Source organism: Papio anubis, chromosome 9, assembly GCF_008728515.1.
Source record: "Papio anubis isolate 15944 chromosome 9, Panubis1.0, whole genome shotgun sequence".
Lineage (NCBI taxonomy): Eukaryota > Metazoa > Chordata > Mammalia > Primates > Cercopithecidae > Papio > Papio anubis.
The window spans coordinates 23680033-23693515 of NC_044984.1; the positions used below are offsets into that span (position 1 = coordinate 23680033).

Genomic DNA, 13483 nt, shown 5'->3' on the forward strand with positions numbered 1-13483 from the left:
TTTCTGGTCTTTCTGGTGTGCTCAATTCTCTGTGTCATTTTGGTGTAAAAATACAATCCTACATTTACTTCCCTTGACCAGAAACCTTGGGACATCATAAAAATGTTAATTAAGCACTATTACTTCATGCATTCAACAATGCTGATTTCATGAAACCACACAAACAGGATTCTTTTGTTTTATTGATAACAGAAACTGTGCATAATTACAGATTTGATGAGGAACCTGCAAATAATAAAGAATGTGTCTATTGCCAGCAAAATACAATTATTCCATGCCCTCTCAACATACAAATATAGAGTTCTTCACACCAGATGGCTCTGGTGTAACAAAGCCATCTTGAATGTTTAATTGTGCTTCGGCAAAACCTTCAGAGAATGAGGTAGTTTCCTTTACCTACGATATTTTCCACATTTCCATTATTACACTTTTAGTGAGCTAAAATCCTTTTAACATAGCCTGCAAATGATCTTTCATAAAAGCCAAGCCTCATTTACACAGTGTTTATTTCCTTCTACTCAATTTTTCTTAAAAAGAATTTCAAGAATCGCTACACAGCTAAGATATTTGAGACTTGCAATGGCTGGGGTTTATCATTACAATAGCAATTGCAATCAGATTCAGATACAAGAGAACAGGTTCTAACAGTTTCATAATTAAGCTGATATTCTGTTTCTATCTATAAGCTCGAATTTAAAAACTGCTTCCTCAGACTACTTATTTTTCCTCAGCCACAAGTAAGCGCAAATTCTTAAAAACAGTGGGTTGAGCCCCAGTTCCATGTATTAGGTACTGAGGTATATTGTGGGATTATTCATTGTTGTTGTCACCCCAGGAAACATTTGCAGAATTTAGAAATGCATCCAGATTTGTGAGCTTAGTTTTAAGACCTGACTCAAAATCTGCACCCTTTAAAAACTTACCGGTGAAGGACAAATTGAGGCAGATATTTACATTCCTTTCTTAACCCTGAGAATGACTTTAATGATCATACAAAACTAGTTTAAGGAAAATGCAATGTGTTATTGCACATTTTAGTTAAAAACTAATATTCAACCAATTTCCAATTCAGTAAACCTTCCACCTATTAGGATAGGGAGATAGTGGTAAATGGTATCTCCAAGGGAAAAAAGTTACAATCTACTTCTCGTCTAAACTTATTCTTTTATTTGGCCTCAAGAAGCTTCACGGATCTTAGAATAAAATGGTTGAAAAAATGACACAATAGATATTACTGACTATGCAATTATAAAATAAAGTCTAGTCCAAATTGATAATAATCTAAAGTGGTTTCTATGTAACACAACCCTCAGATTATAACCTCAATGGTGTGACCTAATTCTAATATCTGATGAAGTGTTCGCTATATTTAGTCACTACCTAGCAGCATAATTTGTTTTTAGCAACTACACTGAAAGCTGAAGATCTCAGTGCTTGACAGAATAAGGAAAAAGCTCCTTTGGATAACACAGAAATATGTTTTGTTTTTCCCCCCCTCTATCATTCCTTTCTTCTCTACCTCCACTTATTCTTCCTCTGATATCACCTTTCATTAAAATTTTCTCCATAATCCAATAGTGAGCAACAGGAAACCTAGCCATTGTGATGGTCGATATGTAGAGAAAAGCCAGTGAAACTATACTTTAATTCATTCCTACACCACAGCCTGCATCAATTCTTACCATCCCAACAGTAGATTACATAAACTGAACATCATGCAACTCAAGTTATAGGTCTTGTTGATTGGGTCTATTGTAGAATGAAAAACACACTTTCAGACAAAATAAGATGACTTAAAACTTCAATACTTGTATCCAGCAGATTTGAAAGGGCGCTTCAAATTCTGTTCTTTTTCTCCCCCATCACCCTCCACTTCAATTTTTTAGACTGATTTCATGCCTTTATCATTTACTAAAGCAAATATGTTTATATATGTCTGACCCCAGGGAATTATTTATCCACAAACACTGCTATAACTACTATACTCTGTTGATATGTTTCATTATCAACCTCCCCAAATTAAACATCCGAGAAGTCTTTTATATATGTATGCTTAAGAGAAAAAATAAATCACTTTCTTCCACCTTTGAATCTTTAAAAGGGGTTTTGGTAATGATAAAAATTTATCTCTTTCAATACATTTAAGACCTCATACTGCGCAAAATAATGGTTATATGAAAGTTACTTTCTGAATAGCTGGATCCATCACCTTCAAGCTAACACTTTAAACAGCATGGTTCATAATAGATATTTTCTAGAAAAATTCACTCTAGGATCATTTTCTTTGTTTATGTCCATATAATCTGGCTTTGCATTTAAGAAGATCAGCAAGGATGCAGTAATCCGTGGTGTTAATTTATTAGATGCACCATGACAACTCAACATTGTTTGAAAAGAATGCAGTCAACACATGTACTAGGTTGGTAGTAAACAGTAAAGAGGGAGGAGGTAATTCACACCAGATGAGCGTGGTGTGAACACTAACCTAAACACCAACCTTATTAAGTAGTTTTGCACTAGAAGAAAGGAAGGAATTAAAGAAGGATAACGTTGCTTTAAAAATGAGATCAACTATTCATTGATTTCTTGATAAGAGATGTACTCTGGCCTTCCTTGCTTATGATCTAACTATTCAGCTATCTAACTATTGCTTTTATAGCTACAGTCAGTTCAAGTAGTAGAATACAAACTCCATGAGGGTAATGTCTATATGCCATTGATTTCCTAAAACTAACTTCCTAATCTCTATTGTTGGTTATGTCAACATTTATCAAATTAACTATTAATAGAGTCTTCATCATCTTTGCCAAGTAATAGGTAATGCTCATTGAAAAGCTGGTACCCTTTGCCTCCTTTTGGGGGGAAATATCTGGAAAACAGCTGAACAAACTACATGTGGCAAAACAAAGTGACAGTTGTTATAAAATGTCCACTAAAATTACCTGCTAGCATTACTACTTATAACTGAAGTTTTTACATATCCACATAAGAAGAAATCCACATTACAAGGAAAAGTCCTTTGATCATTTTAGAATCAAGACATGAAATAAGGGGTTTCTCTAACCCTTAAGTCTTCTGCCTCATTTGGTACCTCTGATGAATACTTATTGCTCTAAATGTTTTAGAAACTATCACTCTTTGAAAGTGAACAAATACTGTTTTCTGCTGAAAATTCATCTTTCCCAATCATAAGGGGAAACCAAATATGCAAGTTGAAAAAAAAAAAAAAAGGAAACAGAATATAGTGACTGAGCACTGAGTGAGTGGGACTGGAAAAAATAAATGAGCTTATTTTGGCAGCTGCTTGCATAGCACAATTCCCCAAAAGCAGAACTGAAACTGCAGCTTTAATAAAAAGCTCCAACAATTCTTTTGACTAAGATATACTCATTAATCGCCTTCAGGTGTTCAAGACTGCTTGGATTTGAGGCAAGCAAGATCACTTGCTTAGGTACAATTTTATGAAGCAACAAAACTAATATGGTGAAGAATTTTAACCCAAGGTGTATAACGTAGGTTTCCCATGTCTTCAAGAGAGCTCACATTGCATGTCACCATCTAGCTGATGTTACGCTCTGCTTTCTTGCTGCTGCCTGGCTCTGCCTCTTTTTTTTTCTTACAGCAATCTTTTGAGAAAAGAATAGAGGATGTTTACCAGGTAGAAAAAAAACCTGATTTCCTAACAAGACTTCTCAGTCACTTGCTTCTCTTTCCTTTTTACTTTTCCTTTGTGCTTTTGAAAACAAAGGCTAAAGCAGGTGTTATAAATGTATTCATTCCTATACTAGAGAGCAGGGAACACGTCTCTGAAGCCAACTCTTCTGTTGGTGTATCATGAGTTGAATCCTTAATAAATGACCGCCACAAAGAAAGTTTCTAACAGCAAATCTTTTTAGGAACTGCTCAGGTTTTGCCTTTGTCTTGATACTTCACTTTAAAATCTTGGTTTCTACCAATGTATTTTCAAAGAAGCTGACAAATTCGGTCTGAAATGTAAAAACTGAAAAAAGTGAAAGGAAGAGAACATTGCAATGTAAGTTAATCATTATCATTTTAAGTGCCACCAGTTCTGTTTATATTAATGCACATGTAAATTGCTGAATCTCATTTGATCAACCCAATTAAACATTAAATAATTGCAGCCAATTATGCAAATATCAGCAACAATATTAATTTGTTGATCTTTTTGAGCAGATTAGCTTCACATGTTCCCAGTGCTAGACTATCTTATGCCTTAAATGACCAATTAGTGTGACAATAACTAAGTCTTGAAGAATGGATAATTGCCTAGTTATAATGTGGCACTCTTGCTGTATTAATCCACTGCAATTAAACAAATAGTGCACAAGGAAAAAAGATGTGCAGATGTTCCTGTTAAATCTATTTAACAAGAAAGCGTCAAGGTCAATTTCCTGTCTTATTCCTTAAATGACAATGGTGGATCATGTTCTCTGTATCAGGAGACCTCCAGGTTTTAAAAACATCTATCCTTAGTTTTCACTGGGTCTGATGAAAAGGGCTTAAAAATGCTCTTAAGGTTTTATGAAAGAAATGATACACACATAATGTTCTCTAACTTTCACAATGGGCATGTCTCGCCACAATAAAAGTGGAGATGCAAAGTATAAAATGTATTCATGGCAAATAAATAATTCTCATTTCTCATAGGAATAGAAATTTAGTTACTGTGTACCACTAGACAGTTTAAATTACCTGCAACTTTTTCCTAGACTACTATATTAAGAATGAGGTCAAAGGAGTTAGCCAAAGCGAAAGCACACCCTTAGAATGCTGCTTGGGGTACACAGTGTGCAGGCGAGTCAAGAGCACCTCAGGTCTGAAAAGAACAGCCTCTCCCAAGATTTCAGATCACCAATTAAAAGCCCCCTAAAAGATATTTTTACCATTCCTTTTCATCTTATATTTCTCGATTTTCATTTTACTATTCCTGTGTATAAAAGACCCTATGGCTAAAAGTTTTGGAAAAGAATCAAAGCCCATTTGCTGTGCCTTGTGCTAACTGCCTCAAGGAAATTTTTCCAATGCATCAAACTTTTGGATTCCTTTTTTTTTTCCTTCTCTGAAAAGAGAATAAAATATGTTCAGCAAGAAGAAAGTTATAAGGACTGAGGGAAACCAAAATACAATGTCTGAGAGTTGACCTTCCAAGGAAAAATGTTTTCTGTCAAGATTTGACTTTCCCTAGATAAACCAGAAAGGATACAATTTTAACTCACAGCTCCTAAACACGGAAAATATCACCCATAATAGCTCTCCCTGTATCCTAACCACTTGCTCATCAAATCTCCATTCAAAGAAAAGAGCACCTACAACAACAGTATAAAAATCAGAGTATGCCTCTTTGTTTTCTACCAAAAAAAAAAAATTATTTCTGTAATTAACACTTAACACAAAACATTTGTCATTTCCATTTGGTTGGTATGATATCATGACCTCTCTCTAGAGCAGTGGTCCCCAACCTTTTTGGCACCAGGGACCAGTTTTGTGGGAGACAATTCTTCTACAGACTGCAGGGTGGAGGGTGGTTTCAGGATGAAACTGTTCCACCTCAGATCATCAGGCATTAGATTATCATAAGGAGCACATAGCCTAGATCCCTTGCATGCACAGTTCACAATAGGATTTGCGCTCCTATGAGAATCTAATGCTGCCACTGACCTGACAAGAGGTGGTGCTCAGGTGGTAATGTGAGTGATGGGAAGTAGCTATAAATACAGATGAAGCTTCTCGTCCCACCACTCACCTCCTCCTGCTGTGTGGCCTGTGGCCTAGGGGTTGGGGTCCCCTGCTCTAGGGATATATCTTCAATTCCAAGACAATTCCAATACAGTCAATATGAAATTATTTCCTAAACTGACTACGCTTCAGAGTATCTCTAATGACTTAGTAGCTCATGGAAAATAAAGACAATATAAGGTAAATCTATACAGTGTCAGAATCAATCACAAATTCTAATAAAGAGGTTTCATAATATAGAAACAAAGAAGGTACACTTCTATAGAAGCAAAATGTTCATTAATTCATTATAAAACCATTTACTGAGTACCTACTATGTGTCAGCCACTGGGGATACAAAGATCTATAAGGCACAAGACCCTCAGTCTTGTAGTCGCCTGACAGACAGCAAGCTACAATATAATGTGGAAAGGACAATGGTGGGAAATGCACTCAGGTCTTCCTAACGCATGAGTATGCTCAGGCTGTGACGTCAGGAAGAAGAGAGATATTTACCTTAAGATGGACTTGGAGGGCCTGCAAAAAACTGTGATGGGAGGAAATCCAGTTTTAAAAGTCTTGATTGAAAAAAAAAGAAAACACTTTCTGTGGATAAAGATAGGCTGCAGGAAATGTAACCTATGAAATGTTCTCAACTTAGCTTTCAAACACACACACAAAAATTGCATTTGGTTGAGGAGCAGAATGTAACTTACATTAAAGAATAAACTACTGTTTTAGTATCTGAGTGAAGTACAAAGGGAGGCACTAAATCATTGAGGAAAATCCCATGTTATATGGCTTACATTAATATTTTTCTAGGTAAGGTAAGCTACTACTACCAAGTTACGAAACACCATTTGATGATTGCAATTCATATTCTCTGGCATGAAGAAACAATCACTCTTGTAACACACTGACACTACAAACTACATTATGCACAAGTACTAACAGGTAGCCAAAGAAATCTATCACAATTCAAATACAACAGTCTGTCCCGGTAGCATACAGTTGGTATCCTCTATTTTCCACTCAGGATAGCACAATTGTCCAGTCGCTCTCTTCTCTTCCATACTGCAAGAAAAGCAAGAAAACATGTTTCAGTACAAAAGCTAACAGGGCAGAAATAGCTTACAAACAAATTTAATACCACCAAGGTTACACAAAAGGTTTGCTTCTGCTTTGAACAACATTTTCACATTAAACATTTTCACATTAAAAACTGGATTAGAGAGAAAGAGAGGAAAAGAGAGACACCATATAACAAGTAAGATAAAAGCATACGCCGGGCGCGGTGGCTCAAGCCTGTAATCCCAGCACTTTGGGAGGCCGAGATGGGCGGATCACGAGGTCAGGAGATCGAGACCATCCTGGCTAACATGGTGAAACCCTGTCTCTACTAAAAAATACAAAAAACTAGCCAGGCGAGGTGGCGGGCGCCTGTAGTCCCAGCTACTCAGGAGACTGAGGCAGGAGAATGGCGTGAATCCGGGAGGCGGAGCTTGCAGTGCGCTGAGATCCGGCCACTGCACTCCAGCCGGGCCACAGAGCGAGACTCCGTCTCAAAAAAAAAAAAAAAAAAAAAAAAAGATAAAAGCATACATAGGGAGTTTTTAAACAACCAAATACTTGAAAAGAATTACAAATTTTACAATTATTGCTGAACGCAAATTCATAGCTGGTATCAATCGGTCCTTTATCTATTTAGGTACATGCCTTTTCATTATCATTTCTCATTGAGTTAGCTTGTTTAATGACTGTGACTTTGAAAAAGCGATCCTCAAAGTGTATTCCCAGACCACTAGCATCAGTATCACCTGACAACAAGTTAAAAATGCAAATTCCCAGACTTCATCTCAGACTGAATCGGAAACTCCGGGGACGGGTTCCAGAAACCTGCGATTCAGCAAGCATCAAATGATTCTGATGTACACTAGAGAGAGTTTCATGTTCATAAACAAAAATATGAAGTTGATAAGTCCCATGGATTTTAACAGAGACTCTGTTCTCTCAATCGAAGTTGTTCATGCTATGTTAGCATTTTTCTTATTCCTTCAAAAGTGATGAAACTATATCACAGTCAGAATTAGATTCTTTGCATCAGCAAGTACTTTGGTTTAAAAGCAAGCCTGAATTTTAATATTTAAAATGAAATTAAATGAAACAGAGATATTCCATACATCACAAATAGAAAGCTAGTTCTATATTCATTCATTCAATCAATCAGTCATTCAACAAAAATGCCTGTGTTTATAATAAGTTCTCACTCCATGAGCAATTATTGTAGGCCAATGTTATCATTTACAGGCTTATTACCTCATTCAATACTCCTAGTAACTGTACACAGAAGGTATCATTATCAATCCATTTTATGGATGACAAAACTGAGTATTAGGGAGATTGAATAACTTGCTCAAGTTTGCAGTTAACAAATGGGACACCCTAACCAAGGTCTCTCTTGTAGCAAATTCCATGTTCTTGACCACCACCAAGACTGCTCTCCACCTGTTCACCGAGCCTTGTGTATTGAGACTGACTTGGAACAGATCTTTCCAACCCAGTGTAGCAGTCCACTAAATCTGTCACTACGGGTTTGCCTAAATCACTCAGACTATGTCTATTTTCACAAGAAATGGCTCCTCTAGTCCTAATTTAACTTTAGTTTAAATTAATATAAAACATTAGAATTTCTGAACTAGAAACAATGTTAATGACCATCTAAAAGGTAAGAGATAACTCAAATAAGTGGGGCTCTGGATTTTACTTCTTTACATCAGAACAATCCTACTTTTATCCATTTTGTATATTGGGATTCCAGGAATGATCTCTTTTGAAGAAAGTTCTGCTGCATAAAAATGAAGTGTAAAGAGCAATGAATTTTAATCCAAGCTTCTCATCTTACATATAAGGACACTAAGGCTCTAGGTCACCCTTAATTTTGACAAGCCCAGTTCTCTGCCTCTGTCTGATGTTCTTTCTCCTATATTACATTGTACATGTGCTGCGTTTCTCTTCAAGATCTCAGACAGCAGAATCTATCCAAGTGGTAAAAATACTGACAGCCAAGAATGGGTCTACCTACCACCTGGTAGTTTACATGAAAAGGGGAATAAAGGAAGTCAAATGACTAAGTTTTTGGCATAATCCACACCAGAAAGCATTGCCTCCAGACTGTAACTGCCCACTATTGACTCTGTTGCTTCATAATGAGTGCTGGATGAAACATCTTCAAATTCTACCTGATTTATGTACAATGTCAACATGACTTAAAGTAAGGTCAAAATATGTGTTTTATTTTCCTTATTTGGATTCCCATTAATACATTAAACACTTTTGCCATTAATAACAATTGAGTGTCAGTGTATTGGCATTTTAGCAGATCTACAGAACTGAGATTCATGACCACTGTCACTTCATCTTGAATTTCATCAGTTAAAGTAAATTTGCTTTCAATTAGTTGTTTTAGTTTTACAAATGATCAAAAATCAATTTTGATTATAATGACAGTCATAGGCCACATATCACTCTACGAACCTGCAAAATAGGCACTAAACTTTACTCCTCTCATTCTGTAATTTATGCTTTTATGTAAAATCATAGCTTTCTGAGAAGTACCCAAGAAATGTGATATTACAGGTAATTCATAATGTCTAGAACTAGGTATTTAGTAATCAAATTTTCCGTTTGGCTGATGGATAATGCAATTTAATTTTTCAAGGGAAAATAATTCTAAGTAGAGATGGCAGATTTAAGCAGAAATATAAATCATATTATATTCTACACTGTGTAAGTGTACACAGAGGGAGGGAAAAGAGAAAACATGTCTTCATGGACTAGGATGTCATTATACTCTTGTCATTGTCATTACGAAACAGCACAGGCTCACACCTTCAATGTTTGGTAGGGCGGCTGTAAGTCACACTTACTTAGTTTTGTTCACTGGAATCAAAGATGGTGTCAAAGCAACGTGGCAAGTCAGGTCGAGCCTGTGGGATGGTATTTTGAGCCCATGTGGAAGACTCAATGAAATGTGCAGAATTTTAATCTTTTGCAAATTCCAGCTAGAACACTAAACTAAAACACGACTAATGACAAGTTCATTACCTCGCATTCGAGTTACATACGGCAGATAATTTCATACGGCCTTTGCTAAATGCCTTTTACATTCAACTGAAAATTCCTGGCAAAACAAAAGCACAACCTGCATGTCATGCAGTCACTCTATGTAGCGCCAATGAAAATATAGTCAGTGCTGCCTACCAGGTAGCAATCTGCATTCTTGCTCTAAACCCCATTGAAAGGCTGTGCAAAGCTTTGTAAGCCTGTAACACGTGGAGGAGGATGTGCTGAAAACAGAAGAGGCTGGGAAGCTGGTCCAGGCACTGAGTCACACCAGGGCAATCTGGAAACAAAGTTTGTATGCACATAGAGGACAGCTTAGGACATCAGTAGGAAAAGGGGTGGAGCCTTTAACTTCTTATGTAACTAAGTCATAGAGCTGCTCCATTGAAAACAAGAAAAACACAATAACCACTAATAGTCATTTGTGCTTAGAAAACTGTAGCCACCAGTGAGAACGTAGATTTTTAAAATTCTAGCTGGTGACCTGCAATCAATACAGATCCTGCTCCTATCTCATTCAAGCTGCCCCTTTCCTATGCTTCAGATGTCCATCTCTGGATCTCTGCAGTCACTGCTTCCTACTTTATGGAGCTTCAACAGCAGCAATGCTGGTTATTCACACATGCTCCCCCTGATACTTAACACCCAGGCTCTAGCTTTAATTTGATTATTTGTTGACAGCAGTGTCAACACGTATTTTATTTTGAAAAAAAATCCAAATCAAGATCTCTTAAGAAATAATTTGACATTATTCAAGACCTTCCTCCCATCTCTTCCTCCCATTACTGTGTTAATATACAAGAGTAATCCATGTTTTGCTCTTTAGTATTTGTTTGGTGTTTCACTTGCCCATTCACTCCTTCAAGAAACATTACTGCACATGTATTATACCCTAGGCTCTGTGCTGAACACTGGAGGTATAAAAAGAGAATGAACAATTCAAACAGCCCTAGAGCAGAGACAAGTGCGTGACTAATTATAATGTAATTTAAAGGCCTTAGGGGATCATCCCTGGCACTGGGAAACTGGAGGAAGAAGCAGTATTCAAGTGAGTGAATGTGTATTTGGACTGAGCGAAGGGAATATTCTTCAAGAGAAATTGAAAAGCTTCCTGAAGGAGATGAGTCATAAAGGATAGCCAAGGCCTTATCCAGGTGAGCAATTTCTAGAAGGTACAGCAAAACCTGGGGGCATCAGAGAGCAGAACACAAGCGCAGAACAGAGGACCCCAAGCGGCGGAGGCAAAGGTGAGTATGACGGTGAGTAACTGGAATAGTAAGGAGTTTAACAGTAGAGAAAAGAAACATGTCGACAACATGGCCAATGCTCTCCAAGTTTAAGTTTGGTTAAATATAAACACAGACGTGTTTTTCTTTGTTGCTTTAAAAGAAGAAAAAGGAAAAATGAAACTTTCATTTGAAAAATTCTTCTCTTAGGAGGTATTTATAGAGCAATCTAAGACCCAGGGAGCTATGTGGACAATTAGCTAAATGGGATGAATACTTAACCTCAGAGATTATTACTCATATGCAGAAGTACAGAAGTTGAAAAGTCAAATCTGTGGTTATGAGGGAAATTTTTCCCCTGGGCCATACTGGCAAGAATCTTGAAGGTTTTTTTGGTGGCTGTTGTTGGCCTCTTCTTCAATTTATCAGAGCACTTTGTAGAAAACATCCATGCTCCCATGTAATGGTAAAAGTAATGAAATGTAAAACATGATGCAATTCTATGCTGCTTCCTTAATAATTACTGAAATTTATTTTTCTTGGAGAAACAGACAATCCAGCAGCTTGGCTGACAACCTCAAATTTGCATATGGCTTGCACTCAATATATACATTAAAGAGTTAATCAAGAACATTTACTTTAGTCACTAACATTCTGATATGGTTTGAATTTGTGTCCCCACCCAAATCTCATTTGGAATTGTAATCCCCCATGTTGGAGGAAGGGCCTGGTGTCAGGTAATTGGATCATGGGAGCAAACCTCCCCTTGTTGTTCTCATGATAGTGAGTGAGTTCTAAGGAGATCTGCTTGTTTTAAAAAGTGAGTGGCACCTCCCACCCTCACTCTCCTCCTCCTATTCCCACCATGTAATACGTACTGGCTTCCCCTTTGCCTTCTGCCATGACTGTAAGTTTCCTGAGGCTTCCTCGGCCATGTCTCCTGTATGGCCTGCAGAACTAAGAGTCAATAAAACCTCTTTTCTTTACAAACTACCCAGTCTCCGGTAGTTCGTTAGAGCAGTGTGAGAACAGACTAATACACATCTTTTTGGCTTCTATAATCTTACTTTTAAAAATGTTCTTTCTGAGAACTTTGGTAATGGTTTCCCATCTTACCCCAAAATTGTGTGTTTGGGCTTCTCTTTCAGTCACTTTCAGGTTTGAATGCATATATTTTGTCATCATTTCAATTTTGATGAGTTGCATTTCTGCTTTTGCCTCCTAGAGTTTCCTTCCTCAGTGAAAGCTTCATGATTATGTCTTCCAAATACCTCCACTTAGATCTTTATTCCAATTGTAACTCAATAGAGTTCAATTTTTCTCAGCCCAGAGACTATGTTTTCCTTTTCTATTAATCCTTTAAGCCAAATCAAATAAGTTTACATTCCCTTCCTTCCTTCCCTCCTTCCTTCCTTCCTTCTTTCTTCCTTCTTTCCTTCCCTCCCTCCCTCCCTCCTTCCTTTCAAGACAGGGTCTCTTTCTACAGTGAAGGCTGGAGTGGAGTGCTGTGGCACAATCATAGCTCACTGCAGCCTAATATTCCTGGCCTCAAGTGTTCCTCCTGCCCCAGCCTCCCAAGTAGCTGAACTACAGGTGTGTGCCACCATACTTGCTAATTTTTTTGGTTGTTTTGTGGAGACTGGGTCTTACTATGTTGCCTAGGCTGGTCTTGAAGTACTAGCCTCAAGTAATGTTCCTGCATCAGCCTCCCAAAGTTTTGGGATTACAGGAATGAGCCATCACACCCACCTAAATTTCCTTATTTCATACAATCTCCAAGAGGTAACCCTGAAATCTTATTTGGTGTATTACCTGCTACAGAATGTACAATTTGTTCAAGAAAATACTGTACAATTTGTTCAAGAAAACTTTCCAAAAGGGTCTTTCTTTCTTATCACTATGGGCACACTTCCACTTCTCTTAAAAATTTCCAAACTCCTAATTTTAAAAATTTTAAGTAAGATAAAATACACATATATAATTTACCATCTGTACAATTTTTAAGTGTTCAGTTTAATAGTGGTAATAAATACATTTATATTCTTGGTTTTTTTTTTTCCTTTATCTTCTCCTTCCCATTCCCTTTCTTGGCCTCTGGTAACCTCTAATCTACTCTGTCTTCATGGGATCCACTTTTTTAGCACCTGCATGAGAACCTGTAGTATTTGTCTTTCGGTCCCTGGTTTATTTCACTTAACAAAATGACCTCCAGTTCCATATATGTTGCTGCAAATGACAGGATTTCATTCTTTTTCATGGCTGAATAGTACTCCATTGTGTATATATGCCACATTCTCTTTATCCGCTCATCTGTTGATAGACATTTAGGTTAATTCCTTATCTTGGCTATTGTGAATACTATCGCAATAGACACCGGAGTGCAGATATCTCTATGATAT

The 13483-nt window shown here is 37.1% G+C and overlaps 1 protein-coding gene across 8 annotated transcripts in view; it reads right to left on the minus strand.

Annotated features, from left to right (window-relative positions):
- Positions 1-13483, minus strand: part of BCAT1 (branched chain amino acid transaminase 1) — a 156626-nt gene that overhangs the window by 16566 nt on the left and 126577 nt on the right. For 5 of the 8 annotated variants that reach the window (XM_017945739.3, XM_017945738.3, XM_017945737.3 and 2 more), the window contains one exon: positions 163-6810. In XM_017945739.3, coding sequence (XP_017801228.1) covers positions 6769-6810 — 42 coding nt within the window. In that variant the 3' untranslated portion in view covers positions 163-6768. Of the gene's footprint in view, positions 1-162; positions 6811-13483 lie in introns of those variants that run through there. The other 3 variants (XR_634562.4, XM_009180383.4, XM_031650335.1) reach the window with 3 other exon arrangements.